A 26,716-nucleotide genomic window follows, 5' to 3' on the forward strand; every position below is an offset into this window, starting at 1 on the left:
TTAGACGCGAGACCCAGTGCGCGAATAGAAATAGAGTGGACCAGAGCCGCCCTTACCAGACACCGGGCTACAAGTGCGAAAAAAAATAGCATGGACCAGAGCTCTGGCTTATTTCTCTCATCATTTTCGGTGATTTTTTTTTTCTCTGGCTGCGTTTACTTCCTGCTGGGAAAGCTGAAAAAAAGTCACAATCGCCAAACTAAAATTACTATGTATATTGATCGTCTAATGCAGTGATTCCCAACGTAGGCGTTAACGCCCCCTTGGGGGCGATGGAATATTCCAGGGGGGCGGTAGAAGCTACGTGTATAGCATAGGATTCTATGGGTTGGATTCCGTTGGGGGGGGGGGCGCTGGGAGAAAAATATTTCTGAAGAAGAGGGCGATGGGACAGAGAGAAAAGGTTGGGAAACTACGGTCTAATGTATTTATTTGATGGTCACATCATTTTTCCCCGTTACTATTCGGAAGCGACAGGGACGCCCATACAGGACGCGGGACCCAGTGCGGGAGTCGCCTTAACCATTTCAGACCTTCCTCACCCCCGAAAGGCCCGTTCACATGTATATTTGTATATTTTGTGGGGGGGAAGGGAATCGGTATCCATTGATTCGTACATTTTTACAGAGAGGGCTGCACTTCTCAGATGCGGGGTCCGGTACGAAAATAATTTCGGGGCTCCTTATAGCTCCAATTTGATACATATTGTGGGGAGCGGGGAATATCGTGCATCTAAAGATTCATGCATTATCACAAAATACATACAGAAGAATGCTGTGAGAAATATCCATTGGCAAGAAAACGTATATGCAATTAAATGTAAATTAACTCAAAAATTAACGAAAATTTTGAATCGGTGAAAATCCAAAACTGAAGAAAAATTATAAATATTGAAGAAAGAAACAATTTCAAAACGAAAATTAGAGCCCAATGATGTTACTTCATTTCGAAACAAACTTAACAACTAAACTGATATTATTGCTTATAAAATATTTGATAATGTCACATTACATTGATTTTTTTTTTCGTGCGTCACATAAAGCAAAACCGGTTATCAATTTCGATTATACCAGTTGTGTTTTTGTATGATAGGTGGCGGCAGGAGCTCTAGTCCGATGATGTTTCTTGCATTTTTATACAATACGGTCGCGAATCCCGTTATAACGAACTTCAAGGAACCGGAGAAAACACTTCGTTATAAAGGAAGTTGAGGTTGTTTGCATTGTTCTTATGTATACTTATTTGAGGGATTAGAAAACCTTTCGTTAAAACGAGATTATCGCTGAAACGGCATTCGTCAAAACGGGATTCGACCCCCCCCCCCCCGTATTCGTGGTTTTTTCCTTTATAATTTTTTTTCGCAACACTCAGCAATCGTCATTCACGTGTTTTGTTTACAAAATTTTAGTTGTGTGTGTTTAGTTTTTTCGAAGCATTAGTAGTAGCATTAGGAAAATGAACCATCCTAAACACGCACAACTCAAATTTTGTAAACAAAACACATGAATGACGATTGCTGAGTGTTGCGAAAAAAGAAATTTATAAAGGAAAAAAATACCGCGAATACGAAAACCACGAGCACGGCAACCGCGAATACGGAGGTGGGGGGGGGGGGGCAACTGTACAGTCGAATCGCGTTTTAACGAATGCCGTTTCAGCGAAAATCTCGTTTTAACGAACGGTTTTCTAATCCCTCAAATAAGTATACATAGGAACAATGCAAACAACCTCAAATTCCTTTATAACGAAATTTCGTTATAATGAACTGCTTTCCCGTTCGTTATAACGGGATTCGACTGTATTATATAAAAATGCAAGAAACATCATCGGACTAGAGCTCCTGCCGCCACCTATCATACAAAAACAGAACTGGTATAATCGAAATTGATAACCGGTTTTGATTTATGTGACGCACGAAGAAAAAAATCAATGTAATGTGACATTATCAAATATTTTATAAGCAATAATATTAGTTTAGTTATTAAGTTTGTTTCGAAATTTCAACAATTATTGTTTGTGCATTGTAAAACAGCATTAGTAACACGCACAAAGTGCGTCCCCGTAGCTTTAGTTATTAGTTTATATTTCGAATGCAGAATTTAATATTGCTGGTTGTACTAATATTATTTTACAATACATAAACAACAACTGCTCAAGTTTCGAGATAAACTTAATAACTAAATTAATATTATTATTTAGAAAATAATTGTGATAATGTCACACCATACATTTTTTCCTGTGCTGAACATGAATTAAAACCGGTCATCAATTTTGATTATGACAGTTGTGTTTTTATATGATAGGTGGCAGCAGGAGCTCTAGTTCAATGATGTTTCTTACATTTTTATATAATACTGTACATAATGAAGTGTTATGCGAAAAAAATAATTTTTTGAAGGGTAATTTTTCGCTCCCCCTATAAAATTTGAAGTTCGTGATAGTTTTGTGAAAAGAGGGGGGGCTCCGAGGAAGAAAAATAACCTAAAATTTGAAGGAGTATTTTCACTCTTGAATGAAATTCGGAGGAATAAAATCTATACTATATCATTTTACATAATACTGTATAATGTGTATACAGCGAAACCTCGACATAACGACATTCTACGGGAAAAGAAAAAATTTCGTTGTAGTGGGGATTATCATTCTAAAGAGAGGCAACATTGTCATCACGTGCCACCAAATTTATGCTGTCGGCATCTTTTCCAAATCTGCGCCGTTACTACCATCAGGAAACGCACTTTAAAATATTTATTCGTCGCGGAAAAACTGTAATTGAGATTATAGTTGATTAATAAAATTCTTTCAGGTGCATTGCCCCTGTAAAGAAGTACATCGTATTGTGCACTTTTGAGTCGTACAGAGAAAATAGCAAATACTAACAACTTCATCAACATTTTCGGTGATTATGTGATGGGAAACACCAATGTTATTAGACGCTCTTGGAAGAACGAAAACTAGTGACGAAGTTAAAATTAAATCTAAGACGATTTTGAGCGAAATATAAAAACACATCGCTGTAGCGGTTTCAAAATCTCTTAGAAAATTTCGCTATAGATGGATTCACAGTAGAGGTTATCATGGTACATCGAGAGGTGTTTAGAGTCTGATAATTATACTGTAGGCAATCCCAACAAGATTCGAAAAAATATCTTTTTAGAGGGATTTACCGTTATATCGAGTGTTGTTGTAGCGCGGTTTCACTGTACCCAGCAATCGTCATTCACGTGTTTTGTTTACAAAATTTGAGTTGTGCGTGTTTAGGATGGTTCATTTTTCTAGTGCTACTGGTAATGCTTCTAAAAACAAAAAAGTGAAAACTTTACATGAAAAATTGGATATATTGATGAAAGTAAATCAATCGCTGCTGTGGCTCGCCATTACGGAATCAACGAATCCACGGTGAGATATATCAAGAAAAGGGAATCTGTCTGTCTGAAATTCGATCAGCCGTGACTGTATATGCACCTGTGGCAGCGAAAACTGCATTGCCTACGGAATGCATGTGTGTCTCGTACAGAAAATGATGGGGGTTTTTTTGTCGGTACAAGACTGGTACAATGAAGGTATTCCTTGTAATATTATAATGGGAAAAAACGGATGATCTCTTCTATAAAGGGAATGGCTGGTGAAACGTCTATTTCATCAGAATTTTATGCACGTAAAGGTTAGTTTCATAGGTTTGAGAAACGAATAGGCTTTCAATATTTTCTAGAAGGCATATTTTTTGCAGTTAAAATATTATTTTTACCCCTTTATTGTTGTGGAAAAAAAGGACTAAGGCACCATGTTTTCACGATGAATAAGTTTCATAAACGTTTACGGAACCTTATTTCCTTCCCGCACTTCCCTTGGGTAATGCGTTTTTATCTGTTAGAAAGTTCAGTTTTTTTCTGTAATTAATTACATTAACTATCCATTAATTAATTTCCATGAATTCTTTTACTTTTTAATAAATGCCCGTTTCGCCTAATATTTAGTTTTTGCTTTATTTCTTTTAAATTAACCTCTTTACGATCAAGGACGCGTAATATTGCATCCAAACACCAGTGGAATAAAATTTCAAACAAGTTCACTGTTATCTTTCCTCTCACCTTATCATCGCTGAGCTTTGAGGCAACCCTATAAATTTTTTTTTCTTCTTCGTTTTTTGCATACCCTGATAGTGATCCCCCCCCCCCCCATGATATGTATCTTTCTTATGAGAGTGAAAGAGAGAACAGGTGGGGTGAGGGTGAAGAGAAATCCAACTTTGTGTGTACCACATTCTTATCACCTTATTTATTATACTACTCTTCAATTTGTTTTTTCCCTTTCCTTTTCTTTTCCTTCTTTCTCACGTACGGTTAGGTTTCGACAAGGTTACCATATTTATCGCCGATTCGTCAAATAGAGAGGATCCAAATTTCTTGCCAATTCCTTGTAAGCGTATGGGTTAACTCAAAAACGAAACTAAAAAAAAAAGTTAGAATTCTTTAACATTTGGGAAAAAATGATTCATTCAATAGCTCTTCACTTATTGATTCCAGTCGCAACAACTACAAATTAATGGTTCTTTGACACTTGATTAAATTTTTTTGACATTTTTCCATGAGTCATGCGCGTTCACGACTGTATCAAATCTAAGTGCCACATGCTAATAACACGAGCTACCAATGTAAACAAACCATGAAATAGTTTAGGTAAATAATAGTACTTCTCAACATGCGATCGCTAATCGAAAAAGGGACTTTTACATCGTAAAAAACTTTCGCGTCACACATTTCTCTAAGGATAGGATTACACTATGAAAGTTTGATAAAAGATCTTTTACAAAACTTAGAAAAACAACCAATAAGCCTAGTGGCTATATTCGAGCGAATGTTACCGATACGCTTATTGATTGCATTTTTCAAGTTTTATAAAAGAACTTTTCTAAAACTTTTGTAGTGTAATGCCGACCTAAGCAAAAGCTGAAGAGATAAAAGGTTGTCGAAATATTGGCAGGATTCACATTTTTTTTAAGAATTGAAAAATTTAATTTTTTTTAATCATCATTTTTCAATATTCCTTAATAATCGGTCAACATGTTGCAATTTCTTTTCCATCTCTCACCTCCTGCATCTTAGAACCACTGCTCTAAGTCGAATAAATGGAATAGCTTTACCTCCGGGCCGGTGTCGTGAATTTTCTACCACAATTGACCCGACACGTTCATAAAGAAATGCCATATTCATATTGGAATAAAAATCGAGAAACTACCCATACGATTAGATAAGCCAACCATAATCTTCTATGGGAAGTGTTTTATATATTCAGGGCCACAACTATATGCTTAGTCACCCGGGGCAAGCGCGCATTTTGACGCCTTCTTGTAATGTTGGAGAGGTTTCAGAATTAAATTTGCGCCCCCTCGTGTCCAGCGCCTGGGGCACGAGACCCGCTTGCTCCCCCCCCCCCCCCCCAGTTGCGGCCCTGTATATATTTTCTCATAATTATTATAGTATTTCGTGATAATTGCTTTTATTTTCGTGATAATTGCTGTTAGTGAAATGTGAATAGCTAAGAAATGTGTTATAAGGCAACAAGAGAACTGAGGGTCCAACCGGGCCATACTAAAGTCCCAGTGGCCGGACCAACCGTGAGTAGCGGACACCTGGGCCTGTCGGTAATGTGGAGACATGATTGAAAAGCACACACCAGCGCTGAATGAGGCTTCTGTTTGCATGGTGGTGATATCGGAGAGATGTTTTGCAATTTTTGTAAATTTATTGCTATTGGAATTTTTGTTTTTCTAATTTCTGTTGTGAATTTTTGCTATTTGTTTTTTTTATGTGTTTTATTGTCGTACGTGAGATATATTTTTAATTCATATATGCATAATAAAGAACCGGACAACGAACAACCCCTCATCCGGGGCAACGGCTAAAAAATTAACAATTGTCGATAGAGCCTGGGCTGTGAATGGTATGAAATGAAAATCAAATGTTAGGACAACAGTGGATATCCCTTCCGTGGAACCGATTGTTGCCTCCCCGAATACGGAATCGCGTCTGCCAGCCAAAACAATAGCCAACGATCAACCGACGCGAACAGGAGGCTGTCTTCCGTCGTAGTCCAGAGTTTTCTTCCGAATCTGAAATTCCCATCTCTCGAGCCAAGAAAGAAATAAAAAAGCAGATCGAAAATGGCCAAGTGTTCGTGTTTGGTGTGCTCAGAAACTCAAGTCAACCGCGGAAAAGCAGCGGCGGGTTCCACCGATTTCCTTCCGCGTGAGCATCCGTCGGGACTCGCGAGCGTCCTGATCTTCACCGCTCTTCTCACAACCGCCCTGGAAAGTGACGCTCCCTGCTTCAAGTCATTCGGATTTCGAGGCCTCAACTGCACGGCCCTGGCAGCTGTGCAAGCCTTGTTGACGGTCCTGATCAGCTGCATATTCCGCAAGTTCGTGCCGCCGTTAAAGGGTTGCAAACGAACCGGCGCGATGAATCTCTGGCAATTGGATTGCTGCTCCGTCCTTGACGTAAGTTGTTTTTTTCCCTTGAAAGCTCTCTCTAGCAATATGTCTCACGTCTTTGTGCCATTTTAACGCATCGGCCGACCCTGGCACTGCCCGAGGATCTCAAGACAAGAGAGAGGGGCCTCACGGAATTTTCGAGAATTTGCCAGGTAGGGCCTCGGAAAGATCAATTGGCCCTGGGGTCCATGATGCTCTTAAGACGGCCCTGTCACGACTGATCTGTCAAAGTACTCTTATTCAAATGATGTTTTTCTCAAATTTTTGAAGCTTACGAAGCCGGTATTGACCGGTTGACTGGCCAAGCCCCTTCCAAGTCAGGCCAGTAATTTCTGTAGTGGAAAAAATTGATCAGTAATGCAAATGTAATAACTCATGCATATACATACATATTACGCGTTCCTTCCCGGCCGTTTGAATGCTATTACGTAGATAAACCATTTCTTCACCGGCCACGAAAAGAGTTAGGGGACTAGCTCTTTTTCCATCCTCTCCGTCGGCTTTGAGAAGCTCGTGGATTGGCCAAAACGTCACTTTCCGAGCTGATCGAGCGACGTGTACCGAGCCCAACCAGGCACGGCCCGAAAGCCTCCGATGAATCGACAAACCTTCCTCATACAGTAGAAGTATCTATGCTAATATAAAGGTTTTTCGGTTGATTAGTGACGTCTAGACGCATGCCAAGGCCACATTTAAGACATTTCAAGGCCTTAAGTAAGTATATTTTACTCGATATTGAATCTATAAATCAATGAGACCTTATATAAAAAAAGCTTTTCCTACATTCCTAAGATTCACACTGAAAATCAATTTAATAATAATAATAAAAAAATAATCACATGAGTTTTGACTTCGTTAGACGCATAGATTATGAAACCATTTAGAAGACGGATGTATAAAAACAATATTGAACAGAGTACAAGTAACGAGTACAATAATATAATACAGGGGAATAATGTGTACGATACTTTCCGCTGTGGTGGTCGAGTGGTTATAGTGACGGACTCGCGATGCGAGGATCCGGGTTCGTACCCCACAGTGGTGGTCGGCTGAAGTTGGTTTTGTGTGGTTCCCAACTTCAAGGCGCGAATGCGAGCCGATCTCCCCGTTAAAATGTCTCGCCACAGAGAGCAACAGTCCTACAACGATAAATCATTCAATCATAACACTTCACTCATAGTTAGAAAAACTGGTGGCAGATGGCAGCACTACACATAACAAGCATTACAAAAAACCAAAAAACTTCACGTCAGGTTTCACTATACGTACACGCATATTCCCGCATGTACCGATTCGTTGGGGGTTCCGCGAGCGGGGGTGTGTGGTGTAGCAGTAGTAGGTAGGGCCTCCAAAAAATGGCTCGGGGATCCATGATGTTCTTAAGTCAGCCACCTCGTTGGGCAATTTGCCTGTTGTGGCGTTGTATTTGTATTATATTGAGCTTCACGATCAGTGAGCTTTATTCCGATATAAAAACAAACGAAAATGCCTTTGGACACATATCTAATAAATATAATAACGCTATTACAAAAAATATTCTATAACTTATTCCTTTAGGCGTGTTGGAAGGATTTTCTAGTCCCTTGAGGCTGCGAAGTGCTTCTTTGTAATATGTGTGTGTATGCATTTCGTGTGTATTATATGTTTGTATTCGTGTGACACATATGTCTAAATTTGTGTATTACATGTTTGTATTTCTAAAGTAAATAAAAGGAATGAAATTTAAAACTTCATCTGTCTTATGGTTACTTTCCGAGACCGTCCATCCCTTTGGGAAAGAGCGCAAACCATCTCAAGATGAGTCTCTCTGGGCGGTCATGTCTGTATTATGGTTATTATTGATGAACTTTATTTTTTGGTGAACCACAGACGCCGAGTACTTTTTCTTTATGATACATTTTCGATTTGCAATCGACATCTATTAGCGTTTCTTTTACTTCTACGGTGGATCGAACTAAGGCCGTGCACATAGTGCGGCGACCAAGAGGTTCGGAAGTGTATGATAAAGACTAGCGACGAAAACGATTGTGTTGTTTTTTTTTTTTGTTCTACACCGCACATGCTAGAAGAGCGAGACGAAGAAGAGAAAGAGGCAACGAGGTGCGCGACTCGAACAATTTTGTTTGTTTTCACCTCGGTCTGCTGAGTTTCGCTGGGTGCTGATTGGTCCGTTTGTCCCTTTTTTTTCCTTCCCACTTCTGCAGAGGGATCGTCATCATCACACCCTTACATTTCAGAACACCCCCTCCAGCCATTTGCTCTATATTCCTTGTCAGTGACTATGTGCAGGCATCCCTTTCTCCAACCCCTATGCAATTTTTCATTCCTACTCGAAATTGTTGTATGATGGCGTACCTCTTCGTTCCAGAGAATCTCGGGGGGGGGGGGGTGTGAAGTAGAAAAATAATTACAATATGCAAAAAAAAAAAAAGGGGGGAAAAGTAGTTTTGCAAAATATTTCAAACTATTAGTGAATTGGGGACTGAATGATTCGCAGAGAAAACCGTGATTTTTGATGCCTGTTTCTATCAGGCTGGGAACACAACAGCGAGTTTTCGGGATCAGCGGCGTATTTACAGGAGGATTTATCAGGCTAAGGCTTCCTCCCACCGCTACCCGGGCGGCAAGTTCAGAGAGGCGCAAATTTGAGGAATGAGTTGCCAAGAAAATTAGTAGAATGGGAGAAGAGCGGCAAAGTTTGTACAACCGTCAATATATCCGGCTTCACCAAATATCAAGGGACTAGGTTAGTGAGTGACCTAGAGCGTGAACAAGCATGTGAATGACCAAACGAGTGACCTACCGAGCGGGAAATTTATTTAAATAATTTGTTTAGCCCACAGACCAAGAGGCGGCAAAACCACAAATAACAGCCCATGACATTTCTGAATAAAATGGTGGATTAATGATCCGAATTTAGCCCGTGTATGTACGCATGCATGTATGACGAATAACCCAACATACGCCTCACGATTGCAGGTATTGATGACATGTTTTGTGGCCAAGACTCCCGTGTGCATGTGGTCGACGGTGTGCTCGATCATATTCGTGGCGATCCAGATCGTCATCTTCTTCGCCGGATTGTCTTGCTTATACTACGTCCTTGTGGAGTTGGGTGATCGAACCAGGCCGCCTACCATCCCGTAAGTATTATCCATATTCGTTTATGTGGAGGACTACAGGTCATTCATGTCTAGGGCTCGGATTTATATGACATGCCATATTTTTTTGTGACAAGTCATATTTTGGTAATTTTCCAGTTTTTGGTCATATTTATTAAGCATCTTGTTCTCTTTCACTATCAAGTCAATTTTTTTCTGGAGAAGGTGCGTACACAGTGCGTTGCGTTTACTACGCGATCGTTTTTATACGCTGTCATGTTAATCAAATTACATATTGATCGATGTAACAGGGCAATATTTTTTTGAGTTATTTTAAAATTTCGTCGAAAACCGTCACGTGTAAAAAAACTTCAACGAAGATTGTAAAAATGGTTGCTTGACGTGTAAAAACAGTGAAATAATAACAGCGATTCGATCACGAACTTTCAGTCAAACTAGTCATTTTACGAATTGACGTATTCAAAATATAATTAGTGGTTTCTCAGATGTTTTCTATTGATTATTCATTAGAGAGTCACATTTTCATACCGATTTCTGCGCGTTTAAATGAAGATTTTTTTCATTTTCTTTTGACTGCAGTTGATTTTTATCGCTCTGAGAGAAAGAAATATTAATAAGTTTTTACTTTACCTTTTCACAAGAAAGATTACTTTGAAATTTTTATTCCGGCCTCCGTGATTCGCGCAGAACTTGATCACTTCGGCGATAAGTGGGGAAAAAATATACTAATAAGGGGAAAATTTTAAAGGTCATATTTTTTTGTTTTTAGGTCATAAATGAAATTGAAATTTATTAACATTTACACACACACATATGCATAAATACACCAGAGAGTAATTACAGGACATACACGAAACATACATAAACACATACATGGTCCGCTTATGTTGAGCCTAAGGGGCCATTCAAGTATTACGTCAGCATCGATGGTGGGAGGCGGTTTCCGGTTTGCTGACTTTTGATGACAAGGGGGGGGGAGGTTGGACGATGCTTACGTCATCAACAACCCTTTACGAAAATATGAAATATTTTTAAAATGACATCTTATACTCGGTGTGCCAAAAAACGAGAAAAAACTTTCGATAGTTTGTTGGCACTTGAAGTAACACCCCCCCCCCCCCAATTGATAAGTGTCCTACAGAACCACTTTAGTGATCTCTAAATGTTTCGCGGATCCAACTGATCTGGAAATGTGTCCGGGCCGTTTAAGTGCTCTGCAATTGTGCCACGCATCATTCAAGCGATCCGTAATTATATGCCGCGGGTAACTTGAGTGATGTAGAACCGCATTGGGGGCCATTTAAATGCTCTAAAACTACTTCACATGTCTCGCGTCACTACGTCAGGGATCTCTAAATGTGTCACGGAGCACTTAAGTGTTCTGGAACTGTGCCCCGGGTCATTTAAGTGATCTGAAAATGTGCCACGAGCCGCTTAAATGCTCTGGAATTGTACCACGGGACACTTAAGCGATCTGTAAAGTAAATGTGTCGCTTAGTTCATTTTTAAAAAATTAGTTTTGAGGAAGGCAGGCCGCATCAGATAACCCCCAGGGTCATATTTGGTCCGCGGGCCAAGGGCCTTTACGGGATTTATCATTATATGGCTTAGAGCAGCGGTTCTCAACATTTTTTGACTCGTGGAGCCCTATCCAGTATACAGTTTCTATGGTGGAGCTCCTTGGTTTGACCCAAGGAGCCCTTTTATGTACATAACTTTTATGGCAGAACCTTGTAGACCTCTTTTAATTATTTATCTACCAAATTCACTGATTTATATTATTTTTCTCGAGTCGCCGCGGAACCCCTGGGAGGTGCACACGCAGACCCGGTTGAGAACCCTTGGCTTCGAGTGTGGGTCGCAATGAATTTATTAAAGATAAATTTTGAGTTCATAGCCTTCAAATAGCATTGAAATTAACAAAAATTGATTATAATAACATATAAAGGTATTTTCTCTTCCGAAATTTCAATTAAAACAATATTTTTTTGCAATAAAAAATGTATTTTTGATCGTCGGGGGGGGGGGCATGAGCACCCCCCCGTGCCCCTCCCCACCTGTGTACGTCTCTGATCCCACCAATATGCGTTAGGATTCAGAGGGGTGGAGCTGATGACGAAATATTGCTGACAAGGGGGGAGGGAGGGGTTCAAAAATGGCTAAAAATTTGCTTACGCAATACTTGAACGGCCCCTAAGGGATCTGGTATGATCCGTCCAAGGCAAGCCAATGAAGGAATTATACTGGTGGCAATCACGTGATTTCATATTTTTAAGATTTTTAGGTCGTTTTAAAAAAATCCGAGTAAAAATGGATATATACGAATTTTTTGCTCTTTGTGATGATATTCAGGGAAGGATACGTTGCAAGGACGACTCGCTCCGGGAAAGTGTTTGGATTTTTCCCGAACCAGCAGCAATTCGCCAACGGCAACTGATTATGATCGACCGTCACACATTGGCAGGATTCATACGACAAGAATAATTAGACGTCAATCATGTGCTCTTTTTTTAGAGTAGGACAGGAAATGACTATTTGCACAATCCTCGTATTATTCTCATATATATTTCACAATAAAGAAACTGTATTCTTTCTTTAATTAAGTGGAATTAGTTTGTACAATCGATTGAGTTGCGTTATAACCAGGGCTGCAACAGGGGGTTGCTGACGGGTGTGGTGCCCCGGGCGCTGTACTAGAGGGGGCGCAAATTTCACTCTTTCATCTCTCCTTCAACATTATGAGGGGGCGCCAAAATGCATGCTTGCCCCGGCTGATCTAGTTGCGGCCCTGGTTATAACAGAATAAATCTCATCGCTTTAAAACGAATGAAGAAAGTTCTAAGGGGGCGAGTTCATAACATGAACATCTCGACCCGAACTTTGGTCGCAGGGGATCCTCAGATGGATCGTCCGAATCCATTTACAATCTGGTTATAAATCTCTTCGCTGTACCAGCGTCTTAATGATTTCGGCGGCCTTGGCTGGGACCCAGATATCTTTGGGACTCTCTTGAGCCACGGTTTTATGTACAGTATTTTAGGGAGAATTCGGTATCCAAAATGACATGATATTCAGGACCGTACCGTGCCTTCACGGGGCAGACTTTTCTTAGGGCCCTGAGAGAGAGAGAGAAAGGATTATTATGCAAACAGTGTATATTTTCCGTGCCCCCCACATTCAGTTCGAGGCCTCAGGGCAGTGCCCCGGTTGTCCTAGCCTAGTTATGGGCCTGATGATATTATTACAGAATGCAAACGAATGCTGAAATCGATCTAGGCCTATGCTTTATTTTATGAACACATTGAACAAACACCAGTGAAAATTCAGACGTGATGAGAATTCGAAATTAATTAAAGAACAACATAATTCCAGAATTGATGAAAAAATTTCCACAATTATTAGAAAATTATTACAGAAATGGCGGAAGATAATTCTAAAATCAATAAAAAAATTATTGAAAATTATTTCGCAAAATAATTCCAGAATTGATAAAAATTCAGAATTTATGAAATAGGCCACCATCAGAGCACCTTGTGATACTGAGATTTGGTACAGTCGTTGCTGAGAGTAGGTTCGTAAATAGGTGGGGGGGCAGATATTTCCAGATAAGCAGGGGTTCCAGAACATCACTTTTTTCAAGGGGACCCACGATGTTGTTAAGACGGGTTTTCTCTGCATATGGGAGTCGCCAAAAAGCTTCAAAAAGTTTGGGAACCACTGGTCTAGACTCTAGAGCATAGTTTCCCAACCTTTTTTGTCCCATCGCCCCCTTCTTCAGAAATTTTTCTCTCCCCATCGCCCCCAATGCAATCTAACCCATAGGATCCTATGTTATACCCGTAGCTTCTACCGCCCCCTGGAACATTCCATCGCCCCCAAGAGGGCGTTAACGCCCACGTTAGGAATTATTGCTCTAGAGTCTAGACTAGAGCATAAGACTAGAACGAAAATGGCGACTTCAGAAACCATAAATTCACCTGTTTCTCAAGGAGGGTCAAAAATTTACATTGGAACCCTCTCGATAACGGACATCAATGACACTAAATTTTTTTTCATGTTTAAATTGTATACTGTCTGTTTTTGGTAATGAAATAAATTGAAACCTCATTCGAAGGGATATTCAAAAAGTGTCCGCAATGAGAGGATTCAATAAACAGCATTTAACAAAAGAAGACATTGTTCTAGCTGAATGGAAGCCGCCGAAAGAAATCGTAAAAACGCCATTGACACAGAGAAAGCCTCTGGAATGTGCACTGAGCCACATCAAGCAGCTGACGTTATGTGCGACCCGATTGCGTAAGCTGGAGCATTATTATGAGTATGGCGCGCATGCCTTCCGGCTTCGGTTGCATACGTACCTATATACGTACGTAGAGTTCGGAAAATGACGTAACATGCTCCTGTTGTTACCTTGTTCTGGGTTATTTTATAAACTTTCTCAACTTATAAGGCAAATACGGTATCTTCGGGGGTTCCCAGTAAAATATTCCCAGGACCGCGCTTATCAGACGCGGTGTGAAAATATTTTGAAGGGGAGCTCCTCAGCCCCGATTTTATTATATTTTGCGGGGGAGGGCACTCGGAAGTTCATGCATTATCACAGAATATACGCGGATGATGATGAAAAATATCTATTCCCCAGTGAAAATCCAGAATTAATGAGAGAGAAAAATCCAGAATTAGTGAGAGAGAAAAATCTCAGAATTGATAAAAATTCAGAATTAATGAGAAATTCAGAATTGATGAGAGAAATGATTCCAGAATTGATGAGAAAATTCCAGAATCAAATCAGTTGAAGCTCAGGCACCTATTTTTTCAGCTCTAATTACCGTAAGTGCGCTCCCCCCAAAACCATGGGGCCAGGTGTGACCGCACTTGTCACACCCCCCCCCCCCCTTCCCTAAGGGAGCGGCTCTGAATCTGCTTGATTATTTTCTTGAAACTCCTGAAGAAAGAAATACAGCATGTGTGTTGGCTACACATAATTGAAAATCTTAACCTTTCTCATCTTAATTATAAGATCTGGCCGGGATTACATTATAAAAGTTTTATAAAAGTTCATTTATAAAACGTGCAAAATGCAACCAATAAACGTATCAGTTATATTCGCTCGAATGTAACCAATGCGCGTATTGGTTGCATTTTCAAGTTTTATAAAAGAACTCTTATCAAACCGGCACAACGTCAGTATTACACTAAAAAGGTTTTATGCAAGTTCTGTTATAAAACTTGAAAAATGCAACCAATAAGCTCATTGGTTGCATTTGTCTGGTTTTATGAAATAATTTTTATACTATAAAAGTTTTATAAACGTTCCTTGTAAATGCCGCCAATACGGCGCATCGGTTACATTCTGGCAAATGTAATTGTTACGATTATTGGTTGTTTTTTTTCCGCTTTTATAAAAGGGCTTTTATCAAACTTTTATAATACACACTATAAAAGTTTGAGAAACACAACCAAAAATAAAACAAAAACTTGAAAATACAACCAATAAGATCATCAGTTGTATTTTCTCGAATCTAACCGATGTGTTTATTGGTTAGATTTCTCAAGTTTCATAAAAGAGCTTTTATCTCGGCCTTAGTGGTTTTTTCGAGTCTCAGTTTATCCCCATAGGGCAGGGCCGTCTTAGGAGCATCATGGGCTCCCAGGCCAAGTATTTTTTCTGAGGGAGGGTAAAGAAAGGTAAATTGTACCAGGTAAATTCTAGAAAATTTCAACCAAATCTCATTTTTGTGAGGCCCTCTTCTCTTGAGGGGCCGTAACTAGGATTTTTGACGCCCACAACTTTAAAATTCGATAATTTTGTAACCGATGTTCTTTGTTCCCACCTAAAACTGCCTCCCCCCCGCCCCCAACACCGAATTTTTTCCCGGACTTTTATCAAATATTTGAATTTTTCCCTTCACACTTTGGCCAAATATTTAACATTTTTCCCTCACCATTTTTCATTGCCTGGTCTTTTGCCAAACATTTGCCTATTTCCTTGACTTTTGCCAAATATTCGAATACTCTTCCCTGACTTTTGTCAAATACACTGCTCAAAACAATTAGGGGAGCACATGGTTTTAACAAAATTACGCAAAGATGTATACCGATAAGTAACATCAAATGAATCATCCATAATTTAAAGCCTAGCAGGAAATGGAAGAAGAAAACTTCATATGCAAATCAAAGTTCATGACGTCAAAAACCAGAAAAAGGAGATAAGGGCAGAAATCGGGATGATGCAGAAACGTCTGTTTTACTGCCGTAACTGTGAAATTCGATTGCGCAGCATTTTTTTTTTTTTTGAGACAAGGTGACTTGAGGATGTCTCAACAACGTGATTTACCGGAATCCATGGCATGGCGTGTTATAGGCAGACTGGAATCCGGGCAAACACAACGTAGTGTCGCGGACGCTGTTGGAGTCGCCAGAAGTGTTGTTGCAAGGCTGTGGAATCGATTCCAAGAAACAGGAAATGTTAGACGTCGACCAGGGCAAGGTCGGCCACGCGCCACTACAGCAACTGATGACCAGTATATACGGTTAACAGCCCGTCGAAACAGAACAGAGAATGCTACGCAGCTGCAAAGACGGTTGCTCTTGGCAACAGGACGAAGGGTGTCCAGCCAAACAGTACGTAATCGGCTTCATGAGGGAGGGCTCTATGCACGTAGGCCAATGGTCTGCATTCCGTTGATCCCACGCCACCGTGCGGCCCGAAGAAGATGGGCTGCTGAACATGGAGATTGGGAGCAACATGATTGGAGCCAAGTGCTGTTTACAGACGAGTCCCGATTCAGTCTGGAGTGTGACACCCGACGTGTTCTGATATGGAGGGACAGGGGCACTCGAAATAACCCCGCATTCGTTCGTGAAAGGTCACAATACAGACGAGCTGGTTGGATGGTATGGGGTGGAATCAGCGTAGGCGGACGTACGGACCTGCATATCATTCGGAATGGCACTTTGACGGCCCGAAGGTATGCAGACGAGATACTGCGACCTCATGTCATCCCTTACGCTGGAGCCATTGGAGATTCCTTTGTTTTCCAGGATGATAATGCCCGACCGCATAGAGCTCGTCTGGTGGAGAACATGTTTGAAGCTGAAACAATACAGCGTATGGAATGGCCAGCGTGCTCTCCTGACCTGAATCCAATCGAGCATGTTTGGGACGACGCATTGCTGCGCGACCAAGGCCGCCTGTTACTGTCCGAGACTTGCAGATTGCACTTCTTGAGGAGTGGAACAGTATTCCCCAAAGTCTGATCGATAACCTCATCGCATCCATGGCAAACAGGTGTGCAGCAGTCTTAGCTGTTCGAGGAGACCACACGCCCTATTAAAACTCATGCATCATGTCTAAACAGTACTTTTTTTTATCGTTTACATGTAACCAAATTGTTGCCCTAAATCATCTTTCCATATTTTCAAAGAATTAAAGCTTAAGTCCAAATTTTTTTACGTCTTTTTTCTGTATTGCGCATTGATACGCGTGTACTATCCATTGTATGCCAATACGTGGCTGTCTCGCACGGTTTTCTTCACTTTTTTGCTTGCTCTCCTAATTGTTTTGAGCAGTGTATTTCTCTGACTTTTGCCGTCAAATATATGAATATCTATCTAACTTTTGTGAAACATTTAGCATTTTTCATTTCCCTGACCCTGTAAGGTCACTGGGAACCCTGTCTAAAGTAAATTAACGAAAAAGCAGCGTGTTTTTCTGTCAATGTAAACTTCAATAAGAGGCACGCACTTGCTCAACCCGTGCGAATAAATTGAATTTTCAGCGAATATTTGCTCGTAATATGGAATGTTCGCTGGTCAGACCTTGTTGAGTTTATAATTTAGTTCCCAACTTCTAGAGCCAAAAATTCGAGCCCGTCTATTCCTTTCGAAAAAACATGTCGTGACAACATTTAAATGAAATCAAGAAAAATGTGATCATCCATCGTCTGTTTTTAACTTCCAGTTCGGTATAGATGTCAGCATGTAAAGCCGGTACCACACCAGCAGAACTATGCAGCGCGAAAGCTGGTTTTGCGGTGTGGCAACGCAAAACTGAACATTTAAATCGGACGAGCTGTGCTAACCACACCTCAAAACCGGTTTTTGCGAGAGGAATTCTGCAGAGTTCGGCTTGCTGTTGTGGATCCGGCTCAATCACCTCTACACAGGTGCAACAGTACGTAAGAAATTGTCTATATGGCGATATACCAGATCACACTTCGGCTCGAAGATGGCGGATGAATCAGCCTGGTATTTCAAGGAGCTTTACGCAACATAAATGGGAGCCGATATTGAAATTCCCTTGGTAATATACAGGGTGTCCCATAAATTCGCAAATAGTTAAAAATTCATAAAAGTTGGAGTAATTGGGAAATGCGGAAAAATTTATTCTCACAAACGGGGATTTTTCATGGGGAATAATTTCCGAATTTTTGTCAATAGAGGGGCGCTGCACAAAAGCAAATCACTGTAAATATGTAAACCTGAGTGTCCTATAAAATGTAGAGTGCACGATTAACTACTTTCTGAATTTTTCTGTTGCTGGCGCTAACAAGGTTTTAAATTGTGATGTTGACATTTGGATAAAGCACTACAATGAGACCTCCCACAACGGACACTTTTTTGAAGTCCCTCAATGGGCCTCCATGCATTTTACTAACCATTAACGGACACCCCTCTCCAAGCTCGTAGCCAGAAATGTCGTTCAGGGGGGGACCAAAGTGATAGAACAATATATAGATTTGGCTATATTTTTCCCCTTTTTTCGGTTATTTTCTCACATTTCGGGGGAAGGGGAATCAGACCCTCCAAGTTCCCCCTCATTAGCGGACAAAATCTTCGGTCCCATTGGTGTTCGTTATCTAAATAGGTTATACTGCATTGAAGTTGGTTTATCTCAGCCACGAAATAAGCTGAAGCTTTACGACCGTTCCGGGCACAGAAGCGATTGAAAAATATGCTGCAATTCACTGCTTGCAGCGCCCTCTATCGGTAACAATTCTAGCTATTTTTTCTGTACCACCAAAAACACCTCTTCGTGAGTAACGTTTTCACCGCAATCAAATATACAGATTCCTTCAACTTTTTTTAAGAATTTTAAAACGACAGTATTTACGAAATTATCCCTAAATCACATATGTATGGAGTACGGATACGAAAGGCTGTTGAAATTTTCGATCATAATTAAGTGATACAAATAAATTTAAACTCTAAAACATATGCCACATTACACGGTCATCTTTCATCCAGCTGAAAACCTGAGATCGAAACGCGACTGGACGAAGACAGGGCTTGATAAATCGAGAAAATAGCGCCAGCCGAATTTCATAGGAGCCAAAGCATGGTTTCTGCTCAAAGAAACGATCCCATAAATGTATAACTAATGTTTTTATTTTTTTAACATTCTGGGACTCCTTCCCCATGTTAAAAGACGCACTGCAATGAGAACAGAAATTTTTTTGTCAGTTGCTCTCTAGAATCAAATACACAACACAGAAAATTTTAGGCATCAATTTTCCAGTCGACCTAGTGGAAGAATATCACTTCCCTGCTGCATGTTTGCAAGATTTTGCGAAATCTTCTTAAAACTGAATTTTTACTTTATGCATCACTTCATGTTAATCAACCGATAGATATGATAATACGGGTATTTCATTTTATGAAAACAACACACGCTGTGAAATTTCATTTTTATTTACAAAAAACCTCCACATGAAACAGTCAACTTTCCTTAAGATCAGCGCTTCAAATGCCATAACAATATTATGTGCACTGTGCAAAGTTCATTACATAAGTGCAAGAAAAACAGTCTGTGGAATGGATAATTAAGGAATTGTTCATCGCTCGTCACTTTTTTTCCTCTAATTGCAAAATTCATCACATACAAATTTGACAAGAAAAGTGTTCATTTCAGTCTGCGTTCTTTCACATTCGAGTCAATTCTAATACATGGACAACTTTTTGTGGGAGTGCTGAGTGTTTGAGGAAATTTCAAATGCATGAATATCATTACAGGGCATGTTCTTAATTGAGGGAATAAAATATTTTTCTTAGGCATTCTGTCCTATAAGCTTCCCTTAAAAAAAATACAGACATTTAACTTCGATTATGAATTAGGAACCATCAAAAACAATATTGTCGCACTCTCAACATTTTTTTTGTTACATACACAAATCTAAATGTGCAACACATTAAGACACCATCATACATCACACTGATCAGTACGCATGCTGTTTTGTGCGTAACAACACAAGCATATATTCATCTAAAACTAAAATAACCATCATAAAAAAAACGAATCAAAATACAGTGAAAATTGAATAGAATAAACACTTTTTGACTAATTTAAAACTGCAAATTTAATTATAGATTGGCAATGTATAGTATTTTATGATTGTGACAGTTTTTGGAATCTGCTTTTTACACAAGTTTATGAAATGATAAAGTAATATTTCACGCACATTTGAACACATAAACTAGACTCTCGCTCCAACTATGAAGCTATACAAATCACTTGAGAGCATTTGGTTATCAGTAGATTGCCGGTCCCACTGACAAAAACTGTTAATGAACCAATTTCCTTGGGCTTGAAATTTAATGAAAGATTTTTCTCTCACCACCCTCTTATATTTCCTCGCCAAATACTTCTATGCATTATCATTATCAAAAATAATCTGAATTTTCCAGAGTATCTGCACTTTATTCGGAACAGAGAAATAAGCCATCAATTGAAATCTAAGGACTATAATACATTAAAGCTACTATATACATTAAATTATAAATATATTATTCATTGAAAAAAAATTTACATGATTTTGGTGATTTTCTAGATAGATAACGATCTAACATTACCCTTGAGTACCTTTGTATACAGTCCCCTCATAATACAAAGATAAATCATGAAGTTGCTTTTACTTGTGAATATTTGTTATAAAAAATATAATGTAACGGGGGGGGGGGGGGGGAGATACCCAAAAAAGTAACCGGAATCGATCGCCTTACGGTAAGCAGAGCATCCATATTATGCAGTTCTCCCACTATGTAAGTGTAAAACCACTCCTGAACCAATGTGCCAAGTGCTGTTGCTTGACAAGGTTGTGTTTGGCATTAGTGAATTGTTTTCGTTGAAGCTGTTTAGCCTGTTTTTCGTCTTTGGTCATGGCAGACTTACATGAAGAGAGTGGGGCTGTGATGTTTTGCTTTCTGATTAGAAAAACATCATAAACTGTTAGGACGTTAGAAACGGCTTATGGGATGCTGCTGTGGGCAAAAAGTGTATGAATGCTTTTTTTACAAGCTAGCTGCTAAGATTGCACAACAGTGTGTCAAAAAAAGACCCGATTTGTGAGAGATGGGTGATTGGTTTTTGCATCAGACAATGTTCTGTTTCACACATCCATCACAGTGCACCAATTGTGCCTGGACTATTCACCTGATTAGCTCAGAGTGACTTTTCTTTATTCCTACAGATGAAAAGGGACGTGAAATAAATGTGTTTCCAACATGGATGAGGTGTAAACAAAAATGATAGAGATGATGTTGGGCATCAGTGATTTGAAAAATGTTTTCAACAATGAAAGAAAAAACTTGTGATACAAGTGCATTAGCTCTAATGGAGAGTACTTTCAAAGGAATTAAAGAATTCTAAATATACACAAATTGTAAAAAATAGATTCCGGTTATTTCTTACCTCTCGTAGATTAATGAATTTAAACACTTATGATGCGTGATAAATTTTTCCATGCAAGTCTGAAAAAATCTCCAGTAGGATGTAGCCATTTCAAAACTGTAGTTATTTATTACGCAGTATTATATTTTGAAACATTCATCCCCCCTCGAGATTGTTTTATTTTACCAGAAAAATTAAAATCACAGTAGTCTGTATCGTCAACAAGTCGGGCTGTTTGGTCAAAAATGTGTGCGTGGCCACAACACTCATTCAAACTTTCCCAGCACAATCTTTGGTTTTACATGCCACGTAAGGTTGATGTCGAATGCAATAATCTCATGCCTTAATCCGGATAATAGAATACACACATCTAACATACTGGTGATTTCTGTGATTCCCAATTTATGTATGGGCAAGATTTTGCATTTATCCTTGCCATATATAATGAGCAGTTCAGTCCATGGTGAATATTGGTGTAATTTGAATGATGGCAATAGGAAACATTGAAGATGTGAACATCGCATATCTACCAACGCATGAACAAACAAGAATAACTGACCACCAGACAGTCTGGCCTGGCAACACATTGTTTCTTTATTTTTAATGTGTTAATTGTGGGGGTCAAAAGCAAAGGGATGCAAGTGATCAAAACTCAGTTTCGAGAAAATCGACTTCAAAGTTATTGTAACATTATAAATTCTATGTAGTAGTCAAAAGTCAAACTAGTGGTGACTAGAATGGGCCTGTTAGTCTGCTAGTAGTCAGAGATGTTGGGTAAAAGAACCTCCTTAAGCTCTCAATTTAACAAATTTTGTCAATTACGTCTCTTTGCTTCTGACCTACTCAATTGCTCTCTCTCATCATCAATTGTATTTAATTAAAGTGTATTGTACATGTTTATACATCTTATTCTTTCAATTAATATCATCATTTGTATTATAAAATGAAGGGTTCAGCCAAATTACGATCTATGTGATTTTTTAAATTTTGGAGGAGTCACAATAAAAGTCATCACTGAATTAGGGAAACTTATTGCCTGGATTGCAGCTGTGTAAAGTGACATAGCAACTACATCCAATGGTTTCTGCAGAAACTTAAGAAACCATATAGAAAGTTATTCAGTCAAAAACCTGATTTTGTAATAAAAATGTAACAGACTGCTATTTGGCCAAACCCTCAAAATTTTTATAGAAATCTAATTTCATACACTTCCAATTTGACATAAGAGGACATAAGAGTCAAGCTGATGCGTCATTACAAATGTCTAGCAAAGTTTTAAAAAGGAAAAACTTCACCACACACAACGATATTGCAATTTACTGCCATTAACAAGTTGGATTGGAAATGAAGGCGTCATATACTGTGGTTGTTTCAGGCTCATTAGGAAAAATATCTTGTTAGCCATATTCTTTCTTCCCCAATTCAAACCTGGGACCTGAAAGCAACCTTCAAGGTGGTAGATGAGCATCTTACAACAGTGTCATTTTGTGCCTGAGAAAGGAACTAGACATACAAGTCTAGTCCTGAAACAGGGATTACAGATCTGTGCCAAAATTGGTGTCACTGAAATATTTTACCAAATAGCACCAAGTGTAACTAACTTTTGATTTGCCTTCATGGGACATGACCAAAGCTCCAGATTTATTTGCAGAAAATAAAAGTTAACAAAGTGAAAAATTTAATGTTTTTTTTTAATAAACAAGAATAAATTGAAGACCCAAGTGGAAGGCGGTTTTGGGCTAAAAAATTTTAAATGCACTCTTATAGCATGGATGACGGTGCTACTAGTCATTGCATACCACCTTCAAGATCCTCACTCACTAATGCAGCATATTTCTCAGCAGTTGAAAGGGCAGTTTAGCCTATACAATATCACAATGTCAATAGAAGTTGCATTCAATTCTTTGTAATCATGATTTTGTAGCACGACACTTTTCTCCACTCGTCTCAATAATCATGCTTCAGGTGATCAAAATACACCAGAAAAACATGAAAAGGCTATTACACTGAAACATGCATAATGTAATCCAGGGCTTGACAAAAAACATAATTGGCTCTGAAAAAAAATTTGACTGGTATCTTATTCTTTACCGAGAAAGATAGTAAAAAAAAACATAATTCCCTAGAGCTTTGTGATTTTTTTTTCCATGTTGATGAACACATTAACATAAAATTTGAATTCAGAAATGGCATATAATAAGTTTTATGTGCAAGTACTAATCTTAGTGACCTGGCACCTCAGATTTGTCAATTCCTGATTAAATTTTTCACATATTCTCATGCAGGGAAATAATCAATGAAAATAAATCAATGAAAAAATACATCCAAAGAAAAAATATATATATATATTATTCGAGCTGAAGTTTATAATGACAAATAATTTTCAACAATCATAGTCTCCGAAAAATAAGTTTTCATATATTTACACATAAACTATTACACCCATACAAGAAAACGCAAATGAAATATACACAGTAGGCATCATCGCACAATTGAATCACACACACTCTGTGAAAATACATTTCAACTCACCAATTGCATAGAGTCACGCCTTACTTGCTTACAAGATGTTAAGAAACTAACAAGTTTAAAATAATTTTTACTATTGCGGATTATATGTGAAACTCATCTTTAAAAACTTGTATGGCTCATACAATGTATCTATGTCACACGCAATGCATATTCTGACATTTAAAAGTGATATATACTTGTTCTTGAGCATTTGACATAAAATATCTCGACAGATACACTGATGCAATTATTCTAATTAACTGTACACCACTCTTCAAAAGTTATTTCTATTTTGAATCTTGCATGTGTTAAACATATTTACCTAAAAACAATTCCTCAAAAAAAATTGATTTTTAAATCCATTTAATTGTTACTTAAGTAAAATTAAATACAAAATAATGCACAATAATCAAGTAAAAGTCATCTCGATACTTCTTCAGCATTAGAATAATTTTAGAATGAGTCTTTTTTTTACATTTTGGACACTAATAGAAAAATGAAATTAGGTTCAACTTTTTAGGGCATTAAGAATATTTAATGACGAGTAACAAAACCAACATTCATGAAGTACAAAAGTTTTAAATCAACTTAAAAAAATCCCACAAAAATAAATAAAATGAATTGATTTCTCTAACTAAACCCCTGAGCCATGCGCTGCATGTAAAATACACATTTCAACTGCTGACCCGATCGACCATGCATTGAGTGGTGATGATGGCTGAAACGTTCTCATAAATAATTGAATTACTCTTAAAAATCACAGTCTTCATAATTCTGTATGTGCACCCTCTTTCACCTTATCCGGGTCAGGAGATTCCGTTGTTGTCCTAAGAGGCTCTTTTGTTACTGAAATTGAAAATATACTAAGTTATAGTGATTATTGAAAAATATATAAAATTCTATAGAGATATAAAAAAAAGTCATGTCAAGGATAATCACTATATAAATGCATTTGAAAGAATCATTCTTTTCATTTGGATTGCTTCAAAGTTATACACTCCTATCTCCGAACACATTTTTGTCTTGATTGCATAATGGACCTATGCAAAATAGATACTTTCAATTTTTTTTTTTTTTTTTTTTTTTTTTACAAAATCAGACCATCCAACCTTGAAAACGCAAAAGTCCTGTAATTTTCTTACAAAAATCCTGCAATATTTCCCAAAAAATCGCGCAAGCCTACCGTAATTTCCTGGGCATAATCCGTGGAGTACAAGTCAAAATAAAGAATTAAATGTAAAATTAGCGAAATATGTGTATTTTTTTTAAATAAAGTAACAGACTGCATAGATGCAACATTCTCTCTGAAAATCACAAACACTTTCCCTAAATTTCTCAAGACTTCACTAAAGGGGAAATAAAATTTACTCATGTAGATTGCAGGACATTTTTTTAAATTCTTATTTTTCAATGCTTTAAAGAAGTGAAATGCCAATGTGCAATTTATTGCAGCTATGTACTTTAGTTCTTGAACATGGATATTTTTTGGCAATTTCACTGTCTGGAAACATTTTTTAAAAAAGCACACTGGCTCAGCACGAGATAATGATAAGTTATATTCCACAATGACGATGTAAATAAATACTCAGCATGGATAACAGCACCAGAAGCGGAACTGCTTTGAGCAAGATTTAATTTTTTGTTACTTTCCGCAGCCTTACAACTGTCCACGAGCTTTTGTGTACGAATGCGTTTTATACGACATCTGCTTCGTTTTGGTGTGCTACAGAAAAATCACATCTACAAATGGAGCAGAAAGCAAACTGCTGGCCCTTCCTTGATTCAATTATGCAAGGATAGTCTACCGTCTTGAAAACACACTGATATTTTCGACCAGCCATTGTGAGCTCTAAAGCCTGGTTTTCCTAGGTGCCGCGAGCAATGCGATTCATCCAGCACGACATGCCGTCCACAAACCAATAAAGAAAATAAGAAAAGTCATATGACTGTTTTCCTACAAAGTGCAATACGGCTCATGACAGAGCTTTAAGTCAGACGTGATTTGCCGACTGCTTCTGGAGTCAAATGTGTGATGCGCCGCATGTTTCACCAATCTCTTCATTTTTGTAGTGTTTTCTTTCCCTTCAAACCAGAGCATGCAGATGACAGAGTAGTTGATGCCAGGGCTATATACTATATAGCTGCCCTGAGCTGATGCGCCAAGCTAGGAAAACACAAACGCGTAGCGTGACTATACAACACGTTTCTGCCAAAGCAAAATGGTCTAATTCTTGCGGTGCAAAAAATCTATTCTTAGGAAAACCCGGCTTTACACATCATGACAAAAACAATTCCGATATTGAGTTATCCAGAGCTATCGGCTGCATGCTTCTAAGGCACGCTGTTTATATTAATAGGTTTGAACGGCTTTGACCACACTCAGGGGTGCAAGCGCCCCTCATCTATTTCGGAGCAGCAAATTTCATTTTTGGAGCAGAAATTTCGAAAATGGAGCAGAACTAAAAACTAACTATATCTGCAATATAAGGAGTAATTTTTCTGTGAAATGCCAAAGGTTTTGCCAAAAATGGTTGAAACAAATAATTCTAAATAAATTTCCTTCACAAATTAAAATCCATTTAAATTTTTTCTGAATTATCGTATCTGTCACTACTAAAACATGCATTACTGAATGACGAATAAAAATTATCAGACTCTTTTCAAATTAAGCAACATGCATACTAAAAACCTTGGCAACAAGAATTTCTGCTGCTTGAACACCAAAATCTTATTCATCCTGATATAGCAAAAAAAGTGCGTGCAGAGTATAATAAGGGTTTTCGTAAAAAAAAAATTAGCTTCTCACAAAATTTAAAGAAATTATTAAATTTAAAAGCAAAATGCAAAAAACGAGAAAAATATGAATACCTTATTTACTTAAACAATTTCTCAACCTAATAGCATGTTAATAGATTACGAATC

At 38.4% G+C, this 26,716-nt stretch overlaps 1 protein-coding gene and 1 long non-coding RNA gene across 3 annotated transcripts in view; one reads left to right on the forward strand and one right to left on the reverse strand.

Annotated features, from left to right (window-relative positions):
* Positions 1 to 12,212, forward strand: part of LOC149075302 (uncharacterized) — a 75,646-nt gene extending 63,434 nt beyond the window's left edge. The window contains exons 2-3 of the long non-coding RNA XR_016193979.1: positions 9,473 to 9,636; positions 11,968 to 12,212. This is a non-coding gene — a long non-coding RNA (uncharacterized LOC149075302). The remainder of the gene's footprint in view (positions 1 to 9,472; positions 9,637 to 11,967) is intronic.
* An 11,469-nt stretch (positions 12,213 to 23,681) lies between these two features.
* Positions 23,682 to 26,716, reverse strand: part of Grp170 (hypoxia up-regulated Grp170 co-chaperone protein) — a 53,248-nt gene continuing 50,213 nt past the window's right edge. For both annotated transcript variants that reach the window (XM_089242652.1, XM_089242653.1), the window contains exon 21: positions 23,682 to 24,640. In XM_089242652.1, coding sequence (XP_089098778.1) covers positions 24,561 to 24,640 — 80 coding nt within the window. In that variant the 3' untranslated portion in view covers positions 23,682 to 24,560. The remainder of the gene's footprint in view (positions 24,641 to 26,716) is intronic.

Source organism: Pholcus phalangioides, unplaced genomic scaffold, assembly GCF_987345545.1.
Source record: "Pholcus phalangioides strain wild (caught in Gottingen) unplaced genomic scaffold, Ppha-v1.0 ptg000015l_1, whole genome shotgun sequence".
NCBI classification, from domain to species: Eukaryota; Metazoa; Arthropoda; class Arachnida; order Araneae; family Pholcidae; genus Pholcus; species Pholcus phalangioides.